Source organism: Ambystoma mexicanum, chromosome 5p (genome assembly GCF_040938575.1).
Source record: "Ambystoma mexicanum isolate Mex_15411 chromosome 5p, UKY_AmexF1_1, whole genome shotgun sequence".
In the NCBI taxonomy this organism is placed as follows: domain Eukaryota; kingdom Metazoa; phylum Chordata; class Amphibia; order Caudata; family Ambystomatidae; genus Ambystoma; species Ambystoma mexicanum.
In genome coordinates, this window is record NC_090930.1 from 928,572,643 (window position 1) to 928,591,643 (window position 19,001).

General features: G+C 43.0%; 1 protein-coding gene across 1 annotated transcript in view; it reads left to right on the forward strand.

Moving 5' to 3' along the window:
• The window catches only part of CCR9 (C-C motif chemokine receptor 9), an 80,196-nt gene extending 66,323 nt beyond the window's left edge, over nucleotides 1-13,873 (forward strand). The window contains exon 3 of the mRNA XM_069613363.1: nucleotides 6,854-13,873. Coding sequence (XP_069469464.1) covers nucleotides 6,854-7,948 — 1,095 coding nt within the window. The 3' untranslated portion in view covers nucleotides 7,949-13,873. The remainder of the gene's footprint in view (nucleotides 1-6,853) is intronic.
• The last annotated feature ends 5,128 nt before the right edge of the window (nucleotides 13,874-19,001 follow it).

Genomic DNA, 19,001 nt, shown 5'->3' on the forward strand with positions numbered 1-19,001 from the left:
CTCAGCTACAGCGCTTCTTCAATTTAAAGGTACTGTGAAAATGCGGTCTGGAAATCTTTTAGGCTGCAGTGAAAGTTTGTGAAACTTTCCCGACTTTGAAGGCTTGTCCTTCCGTAAAACACCATCTAACTTTTCATCTGACCAAAATCTTCTAAGATCCGTGGCAAAGACATAACCGTTTTCTACCAGAACTGTACTATCCTATACAAGACTTTGTAACATTGAAATTGGCCCAGGCCTATTGAATTGAATTGCTGGTTGTAGTGAACTGAAACCCTTTGCCCTTCCTATTGAAGTATTTGTGCCTTGATTTCTTTTAACCTTGTCGTTTTACCTCTTTTGAAAGTAATTGAAGTGCCATTCTGCTCCCACTTCAGGGGAGCTGAACTTGTTCAATAACTTATTGGTTGTGTATTTGTAGTATATTAGTATATGATATTGAGCTGCTCTTGCTAGTGTAATGTTTTCCAAACGACTGTGTAAATAAACGTATATTCTTTTACCAAGAAACCTTGAGTATATGGTTATTTGAATCATTGTGATTGTTGGCCCTTTGTGTAACCCCTTGTACTGCCCACTTTACTCTTGAGATAAGTATGGCTGCTCAGCCACTGCTACTACAATACTGTGTGGTACAGGCTTGTACCAAGGGTGAAATTGTACTGACACTTGTAGTCTTAATTGCATGTAGTGGTCCCAAAGGGTGCTGCATGTGATTCTGCCTAACCAACCGTGCAAATATTTCATGAATCAGGCCCATAGAGTTTCTGAAGCCCACTTGCGCTGGAGACAGAATGTTTTTACTCTAACCATTCTTTCAAGACCCCCAATATCACTCCAGTATTTTGTTTTCAGAGGGAATCTAAAAGCGATATGAGCTGATAATTTGATGGTTCGGCACGGCCTCTCTTTTTATAGATAGGGACAATGATTGCCCCTTGGTAGCTGCAAGGTACCATTTTATCCGTGTTTTTAAGTCATTTAAAAATGTGTTAAGAAAAGGGGAAAATACCTGGATTTTCTCAAAATAAATTGATATTGATGGAATCCAATCCAGACACTTTATGGAATGTCTGCGAGTTAAGTGCTGGCTGTACTTCATTTAGACTACATATTATATGATCAGAATGCGGTACCCATGTTTTGGCATGCCTGTGAGTGGGCAAGAGCATGCCAGTATCAGGCTCTTCTGTACTTGTCCATTCTCCGCGATTAGCAGAATAGAGCGATTGAAAGTGGTCATACCACGTCCTTTCAGTAATCGAAGACCCGGATGTTTTTGGTTCATTACCTACGTATACTATTCTCCAACATTCGTATTATCTAGAACTGCGGCCTTCAGACCTTCCCATTGTTTAGAATGAAAAAGGCCTCTTTCTGGCTTGCTAGCAAATCTTAATGTTTCCTTCCACTTTTATTAAATTGGAGTGACCCAACGCCACAACTCCCAACAGGCAAATCACGTACAGTCGACAGCCCTGTACTGGGACATGGCGTACCACCTGACATGCCATCATCTGGCCACGAGGTTTCTCACTGAACACATGGCTGGTTGCACACTGTTCCGGAAGCAGCTCTAGAGCGTCAGACAAAACAACGTGAAAGAATGACAGCCCATAACAGTCCCATCCGTTGCTGGTGCGGTATCGGCCCTGCATTAACCCTGCACTCTTATCAGTTGGCACTGCGGTTGCTATGCTATGATGTGGTTCTGTTTCCTACCGACGGGTGCTCTGCCAGGCTTCGTTCTGCGGAACACACAGAGCAACAACACCAGCGTCTATATGCGCAATTACGTCATGAACGAACCAACAGCTGGAAAATGCTTCGGTGGGCAAGCAAGCGAGCGTTTTCGGTGCAAGCATCTCTGCTCTTCTGCAAAGCCCCTTTTAAGTGCCACCTTGGTTTTTATGCAGTTTCAACTGTTCAGAAAATGGTTTCCATTCAGTTTAGGCATCTGCTGCCATCAGAGATACACAGAGAGATTCAAGAGGACAATATACGAATGGACATTGTATATTCTATGCCATCGTCTGTACAGATTTAGGACTCTTTTATGCCTTCCTGTAGCTTTCATTGTTACGACCACTAACTTGTAGTATCATCGTCTTTATATAATTGATTGCTAATTGTAAGACTGAATAAAATGTAAGAACAGCGCTCAGTTGCCCCAGGGTTTGATGTGCTATACAAATAAATAAATATAAAATATAAATATGATTTCTCAAAATCCTATGAAACTGGGCTGTATTAATCGTTAACACCCACCACACAACTTTACATACATTCATAAAATATATTGAAAAGGACTCATCAAATGGTATCACCACTACGCCCACACAACATATCTTAACACACTTTATTTACGTATGTTCATACTGCAACCATAAACAAGTGGCAGAATAAACATCGTCTTGAAATACAACCATAATTCATTACGAATATAACATTCTCATATGATAACAAATACAAACTTACACGCATTCATCATAAGCCTGGGGGTGAAAGGGCACCAAGATGACCTGCCTCAGTGGAAGTGGAGGCTGCTACTTGGGGCCACGCCCCCTTTGTTACTTGGGTCCCAGCCTCCCCCACAGCGTGAAGCCCATGGGGAAAGGACGTGGGAGTTTGTTGGCCCAACCCTACCTGCCTCAGGGGAAGAGGAGGCTGCTACTGGGGCCACGCCCCCTCTGTTACTTGGATCTCGGCCTCATCATAAGCCTGGGGGTGAAAGGGCACCAACCCGACCTGCCTCAGGGGAAGAGGAGGCTGCTACTGGTGCCACGCCCCCTCTGTTACTTGGATCCCGGCCTCATCATAAGCCTGGGGGTGAAAGGGCACCAACCCGACCTGCCTCAGGGGAAGAGGAGGCTGCTACTGGTGCCACGCCCCCTCTGTTACTTGGATCACCGGCCTCATCATAAGCCTGGGGGTGAAAGGGCACCAACCCGACCTGCCTCAGGGGAAGAGGGGGCTGCTACTGGGGCCATGCCCCCTTTGTTACTTGGATCCAGGCTACCCCGCAGGTTGAAGTCCATGGGGGAAGGACGTGGGAGTTTGTAGACCCAACCCTACCTGCCTCAGTGGAAGTGGAGGCTGCTACTTGGGGCCACACCCCATTTGTTACTTGAATCCCGGCCTCCCCTGCAGGGTGAAGCCCATGGGGGAAAGGGCGTGGGAGTTTGTTGGCCCAACCCAACCTGCCTCAGGAGAAGAGGAGGCTGCTACTCGGGCCACGCCCCCTCTGTTACTTGGATCCCGGCCTACCGCCTCAGGGTGAAGCTTGCGGGGGAAAGGGTGCAGGAGTTTGGCATCCCAAAGGGAGTTCGACGGCCTGAGGAGGAGGAAGCTGCTGTCTCTGTCAGAATAGGATTGGCCCAGAGCACAAACAATGGAACCCACAATGGGAGGAGAAGATCCCCAGGTGAGAGCCATTAACCATCGTTATATGACTGCCTGTCCAAATGACGTCTTGCCATCTTGCAGGATCATTAAGGGGGGAGAGCAATTAACAATAAAGCAAAACAATTTTGACACTAAAGCAGCAAATGGTGGTGGGTCTGACAAATCCAGGTGCTGGCGCCCCCAACGAAAAGAAATAGTCCCCCAATTCTACAAAAATTACAGGACAGGCCTATTCGCCATGGGCAGCAAGGTACGGGACTACCATGTGTAATGGACTGGCAGCTTGCGGTCGTGGGCCGTGTGAGCGGAATGTTCATCTGAGTAAATCTCCAGAAACTATGAGAAAGACTGGTGCCTAGGGTGGTTATTGGTGTGGGATAGAGGAGTCTGAGGGCGGAAATGGTGCCATCCCAACCCCTCTAACCTTTGAGGTTTTAAGAATTGACAGGCCCATTGAAATTAGCCCTGAAGTTCCAGATACCCCACAAGCGTGACGATGGTACAGAGGGTGGTAATGGAGGGGTCGCAACCACCCTGGTTCCCGAGATACTGGTGTCCAACCCGTGGCTTCCAACCAGCTCTGCCTCCACCCTCATTGTTACTTCCTCGACCAGTTTAGCTATGGTTACCTGGCTGCCCCCAAACGCCAATCCAGCCAAGTAATACAACATACAATGCTTGGTTTATCATGGATGCCCATTGAACAGTGTCAATGCCACTATGGCACACCACCCCTATCCAAAACCTGCTCCTCCGCTTCCAGCCCAGAACAAACACACACACACCCCCACCCATCCAGTCACACAACATTCACTTACAAATACACACACGTACATAAAAAAAACATTTTCTTACCTGCTTTTGTGCTGCTCCGCATTGACAATGAGGGTGCCTAACGGGAAAGGTGTCCCGCTGGTAGGACAATCAAAATGTCCCGCTCGGTACACAAAAGAGCCACTGGGGGGCAAGCTGGCCCCTCTCCCAGCTTCTCTTTCAGTGTGCTACTGAGCCTCTTTGGCTCTTAGTCATGCTGAGAACTTTGTGCCTCATTACAAGTTTGGTGATAAGTGGAAACATTGGAGGTAACAGAATTGTTATCACTTTTTCCACTACACCGAATCAGTGCTTCAGGGAAATTGTCACTAATTCCTGCAGCAGAATTACTGAAGGCCTTACCGCCGAACTCGTGATGAAGCCAACGTGTGCTATTTACTCCTGGCTTTACGTCAGATTGCACCATCAAAGAGGAACACTGCAACCTCATTTACATTGTAGACACGGTTTTACATTAACTATATCCAATTACCCTTCACAGTTGTTACATATCTATGGTTTCACTGAGCAATTGTGTAAGTGTATATAACATGTTACACACATATGTGCATAAATGATTTCTAAAGCGCATACCTAGCTAGCTAGCAGTCTAGTGCTGTACACGGAGTGCAGAGGTACGTCCTAGTGGGACAAGGAGGGAGGAGTTAGTAGCCGCCATTGATTTTTTAAGGAGTATTTGGCAAAGTGAACTACAAAGTCAGCCTTTTCTATCACCACTCCATCCTTAATTTAGCACTTTCTCCACCATCCCGTTTCCTATGTTATTCTGTCATGTCCTCATCTCTGATTTATGTTTCCACCTTCCCCTGCAACATCTGGTCTTCAAGTCACATTCCCTCAACCCATTCTCAAGGACCCATGACCTCTGCTCGGTTATCAATGTTACATTTTGAATATGTTTTAGTGCCACAAATTAATTGTTTTCCTGTGATTTATATAAATAAATACATTAATTAATTATAAATAAATAAGGTTTTCTTGCTAGAGTAGGTTCTTCAGTCCTCGGTGAAGTGCAGGACGCAGAAGACCAGCCTACCTGATGGTGAGGGTTTACAGCAGAGAACTGGTGCTCAGAAGAAATTACATATTTATTTGTTTTCTATTTCTTGCACTTCTTGGTTTCCATCCGGTCTATTTTGTTGATTCTGGTGGTGCATTCACCTCCCAATATGGTGAGTTTTATTCACAGGTTGCCCTGGGCCTTCAGGCGATGCAAGCTACATTCAATGGCAATGTGAGTAGGCATGGGGCAGCCAGTGCTGATCCTTGGGGGTGAGCTTTAGTATTTTGGACTGCTTTCCATGGTGCTTGGATGTCTGCCCCTGTTCCACCTCTAGATTAGAAACAAGATGGGCAATTCTGAAGGAGGCTGTGTTTGGTGATCTTCTCCCGAAGTTAAAGGGAGATGGTCTTCTCTATGACCATCCCCATGTAGGGAAGGTGTGTTATGGGGGAGTAATTGGCCTAGGTCATCTGAGTTGAGTGTTGTTTGGTGGCGGGGGAAGGGGTTTGGCCAGTTTTCAGAGTGTCTGTCAAAGCCCCTTGAGTGAGGTGTTGATAAAATAGAGGAAATAAGTGAGTGCTTCTCTTGAGATGGTTTTCAGAATGGAGGAGGGGAGGCTGACATCTTTTTAAGATATATCTTTTAGGGCTTTGCTTCGAGATGTTGGACAGGTCTTCCAGGGTTATTGTCTTGAATGTCCCCGTCACCCCCCCAGCCCCCCCCGGGGTGTCATGTGGAGTGATGGGAGGGAGGTATGAAATGTGTTTGAAACTGTTGATGTGGTCTCCAAAGTGGTCTATTTCGCCTGTGAAGAACTTGTTTGTGCTGTTGCATTTGTCAGTGCTTTGAGGACTGGTGGGTACACATAGAGTTGATGCATACCTCTTCAACAAAGATGCTGAACTTGCTGGATGTTTCTGCTATGGTTGGTGTGTAAAAGGTGGCTTTTTTGCTGCAATGAGGGTCTTGCACTCTGATAGGGCGGTTATTCAGATGTTCCCTTATAGACAGTGTGTTTGCTGTGGTCATGTTTAGAGTGCACCATTGTGTAGAGATCTTTGAGCGATGACTAAGGGGTTGATGTCTGCAGAGGTATAAGGGGTGGATGCTGAGTGGATGAGCTTTTCTTTCAAAGGGTACGTTTTTATTACATGAAAACAGTAAGGCAGTAAACGCATTCATCTTGATATTTTATCAAATACTAATTAAACCTTTTTCAGGACTGAAATCAAAACATATTTTGAGTAGCAGCATTTTGATATTTACATGGCGTACACCAGGGTGACCATGCTCGCTGACAAACGCTTTGCCCTGTACACGGGGTGCATTAATACTGTATATAGGCATTGATGGATTTGTATAGTGCATCCATATCCAGCAAACACAGAGAACTGCACAACAAAGGAGTGGAGTACAGGTATAAGAGCAGGGGGAGGAAAAGGGGATGGGGTGACATCAGGGCTTCAAAGGCCAACATGGCGTCCCAGTGCAAAACCCTGATATATTGCAGGTGCCTAATGTATCGTTTTGAATTGTCTAATTTGTTTCCTTCATGTTCATCATTTTCATTGGTTTGGCAGCATGCAACTGACTGCAGACTTTGCATTACAGGAAATGGAAGCTGGTGTGCGCGATGATTACGATGACGATGACGGCTACAACCCTACCTCCGAGGGCTACACACTCGGGGACACAGGCTTGTTTTGTGAAAAGAGCCACGTCAGAAAGTTTGCCAAATACTTCCTCCCACCAATGTACTGGTCCGTCTTTCTGCTGGGAACTATTGGGAACAGCCTGGTGATTATGATATACGCCCACTACAGAAGGATAACCACCATGACTGATGCATACCTTTTAAACCTAGCCATTGCCGATCTCCTCTTCCTCATCACACTTCCTTTCTGGGCAGTCTCTGTTTCACAAGAGTGGATTTTTCAGACAGCCATGTGTAAAGTTGTCAATAGCACATACACAGTCAATGTTTATAGTTGCATGCTGTTCCTCGCCTGCATTAGTGTGGATAGGTTCATTGCAATTGTCCAAGCCACCAGAGCTCAGAAAAATAAATACAAAAGGCTCGTTTGTAGCAAAGTGGTGTGCATCAGTGTCTGGATCCTGGCGATAGCTTTGAGTTTTCCAGAGTTGTTATACAGCGAGGTGATGCAGGGCAGTGATTCAAAAACCTGCACCATGGCTTACCCTCCCACCTTCAGCAGGACCATCAAAGTTATCGCCCTTTGTTTGAAGATCACGGTGGGATTCTGCATCCCTTTCCTAATCATGGTCTTCTGCTATGCTTTGATCATCCGAACCCTACTGCAAGCCAGAAGCTTCCAGAAGCACAAAGCCCTCAAAGTCATCCTCACAGTGGTAATGGCCTTTCTTGTTTCACAGCTCCCATATAACAGTATCCTAGTGTTGCGGACCTTGGAGGCCACCAACGTCACAATCCCAGACTGTACAAGCTCAATGAAACTGGACATTGCGACGCACATAACGCAAAGTCTGGCCTTCCTGCACAGCAGTCTGAATCCCCTCCTATATGTCTTCATCGGCGTACGATTTAGGCATGATTTGCTCAAGATTCTGAAGGACTGTGGATGCATCAGTCGGAGTCAATGGGTGCGATACGTGGGGTCAGAATGGAGCTGCAAGCGGGCCTCTGAGCTATTGGAAACAAAATCCTTGGGTACCTTATCTCTCTAATGGACGTTTGCAAGGGAATTGTGCATAACAGATCCTGCAGACAACCTATGTTTTCGAGACATGGCCTCAGAATGACCAATGGCATAGCCGTGTCTACAACTCATAAATATTCATTTGCCCACTCAAGACTGAGTCTTTTGTTCACAACACATTTGGTGGTGCTTGGAGATTTGGTCAAAAAAGCTGCTTGTTTATGCACTGGTCTTAGAAAGCATACCATCACGGGAAGTATGCAGTTGCCAATCTACAGTACGTTAACTTTCAGGAGCACGCAGGGTCCCTTTTTCATGTGCAAGGTCACTTATGGTTGCCGTCATTAGATGCAATAGCAGTTAGAATGTCACAGAGTTATGACGCAGGATGCACAATTGAAAACACCTAAAAGGGATATTAAATTCTGATTTTATATTTGTTTTAAAGCAAATATTTTATCTATCTAACTGATAAGGCAAGGTAATGGGCAAGTGAAAGAATGGCAAACGGGGGTTGGCTAAACTAAGCATCATTAATGCAACCTCCTTCGTGGTGCTGTGTTTGGGCAACAACCATTTGCTGTCACTTCAGTTGCCAATCAGCTTTCCACGCCTTCAAATTCCCTCAGTTTGATATGGCTTCAAAATGTAAACACAACTGTCTCAGACACAATGCAACTTTGAGGTTAGCTGACCACATCTGCAGTTACTATTGAAATTGCATACTAAGAAGAGACCCGTGTGTTTCCTCAAATCTTGCCGATAGTATGATGTTTGGAATTTCCTTGTATTGGTGAGGTTAAACTCTATCACCAGCCTAAACAGTTGGTGAGATCCGGTTTGGGTACCTCCATTCCATAGAGAGTTCTGGTTAGTTGATCTTTTTCCATGTTCTTCATTGCTTGATATTAGATCAGAGATATTTCAAGCCGAGTTTGGGAACTTTGTATTGCAGCTGAATCCAAGGACATTGTGGTGTAATAGATTGTGTGTAGTGAACATTGATCAATGTAAGCGATGCTGATTACCACTGCCTAATTACCATAAAATGAAAAATGACCGATCAGCAAAAGAAAAGAATGACAGACAGTATAACCTTTTCCACGGTTTGAGAACTTTTTTGCCTCACAGGTCAAACATTATTTGGAGAAAACTTAACTTGATAACAAATACCTTATTCAAATGCCAATGTGTATATAGAACTCTTTTCATTATTTGCTTTTTCATTTTGAGTACAACATTGTGTGGCGCTACACTTCGGTGTGTCCGAAGGAACTGCATTAAACATATTCTTATTTTTACAAAATTAAACTTTAAAATAATAAAGGGAAATAGTGAGTGGTCTACCAGAAAACAATTAAAACAAAAACAAATTATATACATGGGTTTGGAGATTGTGCAAAAAACGTTGAATACGTTCTAATTGGATAGGCATAAGGAGGAAGGATTTTTGGTAGTATGGACTTCTTTTGGATATAGATAGTCCATCACACCTATCCTTTTCAGGCCTTCCCTGTACTGTTTTTGGGATGAAGCACTGTTAATATAAGCAAAGTGTTAAAGGTATAGGCCCCTTTCCACACATCATTCAGGAATTTGCATTCTGTGCACTGTTTTCAAATCCTCTAGTGTGGCAATGCATGGGGTGTTATCCAAAACGTTTGCACTCGGGGAAGGGCCCTCAGCCAATCAGGCTGGAACATCCCTGCCCGCTTTCCCAGTCACCCGAGGCCCTTCTCTGGGTTGTGCCTTTTTTTCTCCTCTCCCTGGTGCCCCCTCGAAAAAATGACACGATTCCCATCCCCACCCCTCCACTTACCTGTGGGACCAGAGCATTGCGCTCCGGACCCGGCGGCCCTCCCGTCTCGCAGCCGCCATAGACATGGAAAAGGAACTTGGTGCCTTTTCCATATGGCGGTGGACATTTTTTATTTTTTTTGTTTTTCATCAGGAGTTCGGCTGCGCAAGCAGCGAAAGCAGCGCAAGCAGCGCAGATCTCCCGTTGAAATACTGTGAAGGCCATTCGCATGGCCTTTAGCTGAGGCTGGCGGGCTATTAAAAGGCCATGGCCGCCCTCCTGGTAGGATGTGAAACCCATAATCACTGTTCTTAGGACCTGTTTGAATTCCATGAAGATATTTTTGTTCACGTTGGTACTAACCTGGTTACTGCCATCTTAGTTCAAGTATTTGGCGTTCTGTTGCAGAAATGAGGGCATATACAGCAAATGATCAGCCTGAATCCATCTTTTCTTCCCTGAACTTCAACTGTCCTTTTTAAACTGAGGGACAGTGCTGAATTAAAGATAAAACAATGTCTTATTAAATAATAGCTATAGTGATTCATAAAGGGGCTACATTAAACAGCTAAGGATGAAAGAGACCTCTGGTGCAGATTTGTTCATTTAAAGAGGCTCCCACAGGACAAGGGCTCAGTTACACCCATAACTTCTATTGTTCTCCTGCTAGGAGAACTGCCACCTCTCCGAAGTTGAGAGACTGGCTTCCCCTTGGGTAGGGCTGGGAACAAGAACTTCAGGGGAAGCTACAGGACAAGGGGTAATACTTGAAAGGGGACCATTAGCATGGACACCTTCTTATGTCAGATAAAGAGAGGTGAGGAAAGTTCCAGGGAATCCAAGAGGTCAGAAACCTGAAGGAAGGAGACTTTTGCCATCTTGGTTTTTACTGTACATCATTTTCTTTTTAAGCCCTCTCTTAACTTCCTGCACATCACGGACTCTGGGTATGACACTGCTACAAAGGGAACATATATAACTGAGAGATGGATTGACCTTCAATAGGAGGCTTGAAAAAGGAGCAATCCCCTGTTGGGATTTGACAATATGGGGGCTAAACCCCTATTTGAAGAACAATGTTTTAGAATCATCTGTAAAGAAGAAAGATGAAGGCGGAAATCTTGTTGGAGCTACAGTTGCTCACAGTCCCTTTCATAGGATGAAGACAGGATTTCCTTGGCAGCTGGCAGCTAACCCCCTAGTCACTTGTGGGGGACAAGAGAAGTCACTGCTAAGAGAAAAGCTGTTCTGCCACTGTACCCCTCTAGCACACAGAGAGCCTGACCAGGACTTTGGCAGGCCCCACAAGCAGCTGTGAAGTATTTCCCTGGACTTGGGAATGCAGGGCAAGCTTAATTTTCCTTGAAGTTCCCTTGTGAAGGGACCCACAGCGCTGCAAGCCCAAATGTGCTGGCTTTGGCAATGTTGGTTGTAGAACCCAGCGTTTCCTGATTTGAGCCACAGGAAGCCGACCATGCAGACACCAAAATGTCACAGAGCTGCTAATGGAAACTGACTTCCCCGTCGCCTGTGCTTCGAGCTACGCTTTGCTGCATCGAGCCCTCCAGCGAATCCACACTACAGCGTGGATGCCACTCACCACTGACCCAGTACCTTTGCATGCGTTTTCATCAGCGAACGACAATTCGCGCCACTGAAAAAAATGCTAAGAAGATTGGGAGGACGGTCCCAAGTCACTACAAAAAACCTACGGTAAAGATGTGAATGGACTAAAGGACCCTAAAAAGGTTCTGCCTTTCTGGCTTTCATACCTTAGTCCTTAGAGATGGTTGGGATACCATTCCCTAACCCAAAATACATGTTTTAATAATTTTGAATGTCTATTCTGCTTTTCTGTTCTCCGGCCATGTATACCCATGCTCATCACAGAACATATACGTTTGCCTTGATCTGTGTATTTGCTTTACATGGGTGAGAGTGGTTAGCCTTCCAGTGCCTGTGTTTGATTAAAGTGGCTATATTTTATATGAACCCTGCATGGGCACTCATTTTACTTTGGCATTTCAGTTCTGCAGTTCTAGTGTTGTTTGGATGCCTCTATACTGGTTTACGCATCCATGGAGAGAGTAGCCTGCCCTCAGTCCATGCCATCTTAAGAGGAAAAGCGGGCATACAATTCATTTGGCTGCTGTTTTCACCTTTATGACTTGATCACTGCTGCACTATTATTAGGGCTGGGTGGAGCATAAGGGTTAGAAACTACCACTCTTCCCTGTACCTTTGCTCGGAAATAGTCATTTCATCACACATACATTTACATTTGCCATAGTCAAAAGCTTAGGTTACTAGACATGGTGACCCTATCAGTGTTCATACTATCGTCTGCATGCATGTGAACTTATGATATGGCATTTATTTTGGCAGTAACTTACATGCAAAGGCACCATAAAACTTAGGAGGAAGGATGGGAGTCTCACAAGCAAATAAGGGGAAACTAACCGGGAAAGATTAATGAGATATAGCTCTGTCATTTTCACTGCTTATTTTGCTCTCAATGATCCGTCCTTGCAGTTTTTTTTAATGCATGTACAGGTGTTATAGAGGAATTCAATACTTAGACTCAAGAGTCCTGGATTGATCCACATCCCTAAAAGTGTCCTCCAGAAGGTTATAAGGCTGACACTATCAAAGGTAGCTTCAATGTTCACAAACAACAGAGAACATATTGACACAGTTATTTTTTGTTGGGTGGGCATTGTATATTGATTGATGTTTCAATAAGCTGTATTTAAGCCCCTTTGACTTGGGGAATACGTGCCTTGAGCTCCACCCATCTTTGTTAATTTCCTAAAAAATGCTTAGCAAGGACATTAGCACGACTGACATTGAAATTATTCCATATTCAATGGGGAATATGTGAAAAGCGAGGAACGTCGAGTTTAAGTTTTGGGGAAGTAAATTGGGTGGATTTAAAGATATCAGTAATGTCTTTAATAATGTATTTAAGCCAATTGCTGACACAACAACAGGCTCAACACTCAAAAAGCAAGATCTGTAAATATATAATTTGAGATGCCAGTGCATGTGTGTACTATCAATCTAGTCCTGTGGATCAAGACCCTTTCTGGTCTCGGTTAATGAGTCAGAAAGCTTTTGCCATGAGAAACCTAGAAATTTTGGAAATCAACAAACCAACAAAGCATCAACTCTTACATATTGTTCTCTACAGTCATTTAAATATATATGGTGCTATTTTGTAAAATATATTGTTAAGTGAACAAAGTAATATGTTTATTATATAGCTAATGTTTTTATTTAGCCCATTGACTGTGATTTTCATTTTATTGTATGTGGTCGCTATTTTGGCATATGTCGTAAAATTGCTCCACTGGAGTTCTGATACTTTGCTGTGTACATCTGTTTAACACATTTAATTATAAAATAGTCTGTAGACTCCATAGTGTTGGTGTGCTCATACTTTTGGACAGTGAGGCTGCCTATGGATGGTAATAATGCTGATGGAAGAACCGAAATTAGGCATTAGAATAATTTCATATTTCAATAGATTTTCCAATCAATGATAGAACATGATTGGAGTTCAGAATACATAGGTAAGTCTAATGGCCCAGTTCACCAGAAAGTGATGCTTGATACATTTATGTGATAACTCCATCCATCAAAAACTTTGAAGATGCACTCTCTTCCAAAACAAGATATACCTTTGGGTATCTAACTGACACTGATTGCAACAGGTCTGTAGAAGACCCATCAGATGTATACTCTGTTTTCCTCTTATCTCCTTAAGAGATATATATATATATATATATTACTTAAGGTTGCTCACTATGAAGAGTGGAATCCCAAATGTTATCCAGATTAAACAATGTGTTAATGCCACAGCATTGCTGTCTCTTTACTTAAAAGAACAAATAATCATCTACAATAAAGCACTCATCTACAGTGTCTCATTATTCACAGATCTAATAAGTCATTTACAACGCGCCTGTACACAAGTGTATCTTTGTGCGACTATTGGCTGAGAGCGCATTTACCATTATGAGTCTCATTACACAGCCACTGTAGCGGCTGTGTAGTTATGGTTAAGTTGCTGTTTCCATAGGAAGAACACTTTTTGGGTGGCTTATAAGTTCGCTCTCCCTGGACGAATCCTCACCAAACTTTGCAAAATAAGTATATGGCCCACTCTGAATTTGTTTGCAAAGTTTGGTGAGGTTTGATCCGGGGGTCAAAGTTATAGGGGGGTCCCAAAATTTCTTTTTTCCCATAGACTGAATGGGGAAAAAATTTTGCTCACATCTACAGCCCAAACCGCTGGACGGATTTTCACCAAATTTGTGGCAGGAGCAGTGGCTTGGTCCCAAAAGCGTGCTTTTGTAAATTTGGTGAAAATCCGTCCATTAGTTTTTGAAAAAATGACCAAAAAGTAGGTCACACAAAATTAGTGATATCTATGTTCGGTCCGCGGACACACTTCCCTGTTCGGTCCGTGGACAGTGTCCTGATTGGCTAATCAGAAATTTTTGGAAACGCCCACCATCTTAGATTCACAGACATCTGCCGGTGTCCGCGGACATCGCAGTAAAAATATATGTAAAAACACAGCATTCCACTTGTCAAACTTATCAAATAATCTCTGGGAGGTGAGGGGTGATGAGGATGGGATGGGATATGGCTGCAAGAAGCAAAAAAATTGGTGTTTTTTGCTGCAAAAGTCCACGAACAGTCCTGATGTTGGCGAACAGTCCTGTGAAAGTTCGCGAACACCTTGGCATTACAAGGTTGGTGAAATGCAGTTCTTGGATGGCTTATAACTTTGGCACCACTTGATGGAACTGCATGAAATTTCGCATGTATATTCCTGGGCTTATTCTGAGTGGGAATGGAAAGTTTAGTGGGATTCTGTCATGAGGGGGCAAAATTAGAGGGTGGTCCCAAAATAATGTAAAGGCTTATAAATGAGCTGCCATTTGACGAATCTACACTTCAGTTGGCAAACTGATAATAGATCAAGATATACATGTTTTTGCGAAATTTGGTGGGATTCTGTCAAGAGGGAGCAAAATTAGAGCGGGGGTTCCAAAATATTGTAAAGGCTTATAAATGTGGTGCCATTTGACAAATCTACACAAAGATTTGCAAAAAGATTATAGATCTAGATTTAGATGTTTTTGTAAAGTCTGAATGGATTTTGTCAAGTGATGGCTAGGTTATATGACGATTGTATTTGCATACATTTGACACTTTTGAAAAAATAAAACATGGGTGGATTTCCAGCAAACCTGCGTAAGGAGCATTGGCAAGGACCTAAAAGCATGGTTTTGCAAATGTGCCAGTGTTTTATTATTTGACAAGTGTCATAATGTAGCTACAAAAAATAGCAGTATACCTTTAGTGACTGAGGGGTAGCCTGTGGCCATGGGCAGTGGCCAGATTGTCCGGGTCATGGAATAAGGTCATGATCCGGACAATCTGGCTACTGGCCATGACCACAAGGGACAAAACATAGGATTGAAGTGGCTATGTCCACCTGGGACTGGCTTTGTGGTAAAGTTATTCAAAATTAGGATAGATTTGAAAGGGAAGAAAAATGTGCTTGTGGTAATATGGTCATAGGGTTCTCTTTTTGCCTTCTTCAGGCTGCTATGGAAAGCAAAGAGGGGCCCTGTATGGAACCCTCACCTTCCCTTTCCATGGTGGCCATCCTGGAAAAGGATTTTCCTTCCTACACCGGGACGCCACAGGCGTCCCAGTGTTGGAAGAAAAATCCTATTTTTTAGCACCCCGGGTTCCCGCTTTGAGAACCTAGGGTGCTAATGGCCTTCATCCCCCATTTCAGGGGCTGGAATGGGGGGATAATGGTCCAAAGACCTCGTTAGCTACCCTCGCTTCGCTTGGGCCGATAACTTCGACTGCTGGACCGGTATCCACCGTTCCAGTCCCTGGAACAGAGGATGAACGCCACAATATTCCCATTAGCATAACACAAAATGCAAATGGAAATGTTGAAAAATCTTATTTAGTCTATGTACTTTACTGAGAAATATAAAGTAGATGGAGTCTATACATTTTTTTTTTTAGTTCTATTTTTTAACTGTGAAAGGTGGTTCCTAAAGGAATATGTCGTTTGTTGTTTTTGGATGTATTTTATTTGGCAGGAGAGTTGAGAACGAAAGGTGGGGAGGGAAATGAGGGAAGAACAACCAAACACTAATATGGAGGGGCAGGTGGACAAGGGAAAATGTTGCGCCTGTGTTATTTCTAAGTTAGGGGGGACTGTTTCTCATGCTCCTTGATTACAGCAGTGGTGGTGGCTCTTGGGGAGGAGGGATGGCATTGGCTGATGCCATTTTAAGATAAATAGCAGTTTTGCTAAAAGTATGTATTGTGTACTAGATTGTTAATGGATAATGAGTAGGAATAGGTGTTGGAGCTGTTCAAGGGAAATTTTGAAGTTGAAAGTTCCTAGATCAGTAGAAAATGCAGTTCCGAACTGTCCACCAAGCAGAGATCTTATCGTGAAGTGCGGACGGGTTCTGAGACACGTCATCATGCCGCGCGCCAGCGTATGGTCATGTGGCACTGCCTGGAAGGTCCGCTACGAAGTCAGATGTTCGTAGAACTGATGCAAAACTAGTTGAAATAGTTGCAAGAAGTGTATAGAAGTGTTACAAATTATTCCAGATGGTGGGAAATGGGAGATTTAAGGAGAAACTTTGGAAATTGGACACAAATATTGCTATATTGGATAAGTATGATATTAGTAAGTTGTAGGTAAATAGCATGCACTGGTAAAAACCTATGAAAGTCAATGAAAAAACTTTGTTAAAGGGACGTTATGGTTAAGTTGCACTAATAAAACCTATGAAATTCAATGAAAAAACTTTGTTAAAGGGACGTTATGGTTAAGTTGGACTGATAAAAACCTATGAAATTCAAAGAAAAAACTTTGTTAAACGGACGTTATGGTTCCAAGTAAAACCAAAAAACCCCTGAAATTCGCCAGTTATGGTAAACTAAGCAACCATAACTCGCGCCACCACCGTGCACTGCTAAAACTAACACCCAGGACATCAAAGATGACATCACAAATGCAATTAATGACATCACTGATGACATCACACGTGAAATACATTTTGATATAAAGTCTCAACAAGGAGTTGTGTTTATATTGTTGATAACAAGATGTCAGGGTTGATCGGGAGACCTATCATTAACTACCTCATCTATTAAAGAATGTACTCATCTAATATCATTGTATTGGAGTGTTGTTATTAATACAGAAACCTAATCATATACAAACATAGGCAATGACTGCAGCATGCACCATAGAAGTACACTATTGATAATATTGTAATTTTGGAGAGTACAATAATGAATGCTACCATATTAGAGTTTTGAGTAATGTTAAACATGTAATAACTAGCTAACAATTCAAGATTTACAGCACTTGTGCTGGTACAAACAATACATATGAAGCACCATAATACATACAAATCAGAGGCACATACAGGGAAACTAAAGTAAGGAAGAAAGAAACTGCATCATCAGAAAATGCTAATGACATTAAAGTTTATCTTCATGTATACAAATGAATTGTGTGTTTGAGGCCTGCTCATTTCCCCCTGTATGTGCACCATGAGCTGAGACCAAAGCCTAAGGAAAGTACTTAAAGAACATATGACAAGGTTAACATCTAGATATATAGCACCTTTTAAAATTTTATTATTCTGACTGCCAGTGAACAAAACCACCTAGCCTATATATGTCAAGGAACAAAAACAAGTGGCCCAGATATGTGATGTCATCAATGACATTTGTGATGTCATCTTTGATGTCCTGGGTGTTAGTCTTAGCAGTGCACGGTGGTGACGCGAGTTATGGTTGCTTAGCTTACCATAACTGGCGAATTTCAGGGATTTTTCGGTTTTACTTGAAACCATAACGTCCGTTTAACAAATATTTTTCTTTGAATTTCATAGGTTTTTATTAGTCCAACTTAACCACAACGTTCCTTTAACAAAGTTTTTTCAGTGAATCCTTATTAAAGCTGGTTTCTTGGGCTCAATATCCATTAGAGATTAAATGGCACCATTTCCAAAGCCTTGCCTAAAAAGAACTGGAAAGTTTTCAAGCCATGTACTTATCATGTCTTTGCTTATGCCATATCACAGTATCTAATGAGTTAGCTCGATTGTTTTCGATACTCTAGATTTAAAATTGAAGCATTATGAACACTTTAAATCCTAGCAACATTTCCCAAAATGTCACAGCCTAAATTCCAGTGTTCTAAACAAATAGTGATCTAGTCCAGTCATCTATTGCAAATGACTGGTTTGTATGATGGGCAGCACTTGCAAAAATGGCTGACTCCCTATAGACATTTACTGCTATTATCACATACTTAAAAACAATAGTCTACATTTACCACTGTGGAAATTCAGCAAGTACAAAAGGAAATGGGATTACCATTTTCCAATATGTCAAATAAACCTGACGGCCCTGATAAAGGTGAGGGCAGAGGGTCTAACATTGATGTGAAACATTACTTTTGAAATGTCAGTGTGAAAGGCAGAGCATACCCGCTAAATGCTCTATTTTAGGTAGATTTCAGAGACCTTATGAATAGCTGCAGCTCTGCATTCACTATCAACTTTAAGGTGATTGGATTGCTAGTGTTCTAGTTATTTTTGTGGGATTTTTATGGACCACATCATTCAAATAATGCAGGATTCCTGATAGTAAGCTCTGGTTTAAAGATGTATTGCTGTGTTGTTGTGTGGTCTATAACAATACAGAAGAGCAGGGCCTGGATCTTTTTGCTATGGCAGGCAAGGGATGCTGTTGACCTGATTTGTGATGGCCGCATGTTCCAATGGTGACCCCGTAAGTGTGACAGCTCGCAACTTTCTGTTTGTGAGAGTTGAAATGCCTGAGTTTGTAGTAGCTATGTCTCTGCAGACCGCAAAGGCCATACAGGGGAATAGAGGTGGAATCTCTTTGCTATGGATGATGGAGCTTGATCATGGATTCATCTGTGAACTAGAGTAGTCCAATATAGCTGATGGCTCTTGAGGGACAAAAGGAACCATTTCAGTCTTGCTGCGGTTTGGATTTAGGTAGCGGGCATCCTTTGGATTCGCCAGAACTTGGTAATGAGACTGAGATCACGCGACCCATCACTGGACCTCCTCCTGTGCCCCACCATCAAGGCTGCACTGATGCCTGGTTCCTGCTACAGCATTTCATTTTGTGTCTGGGCCTGCTTTGTTCCTCCTGCAGGCGTTGCCATCTGGTCTCAGGA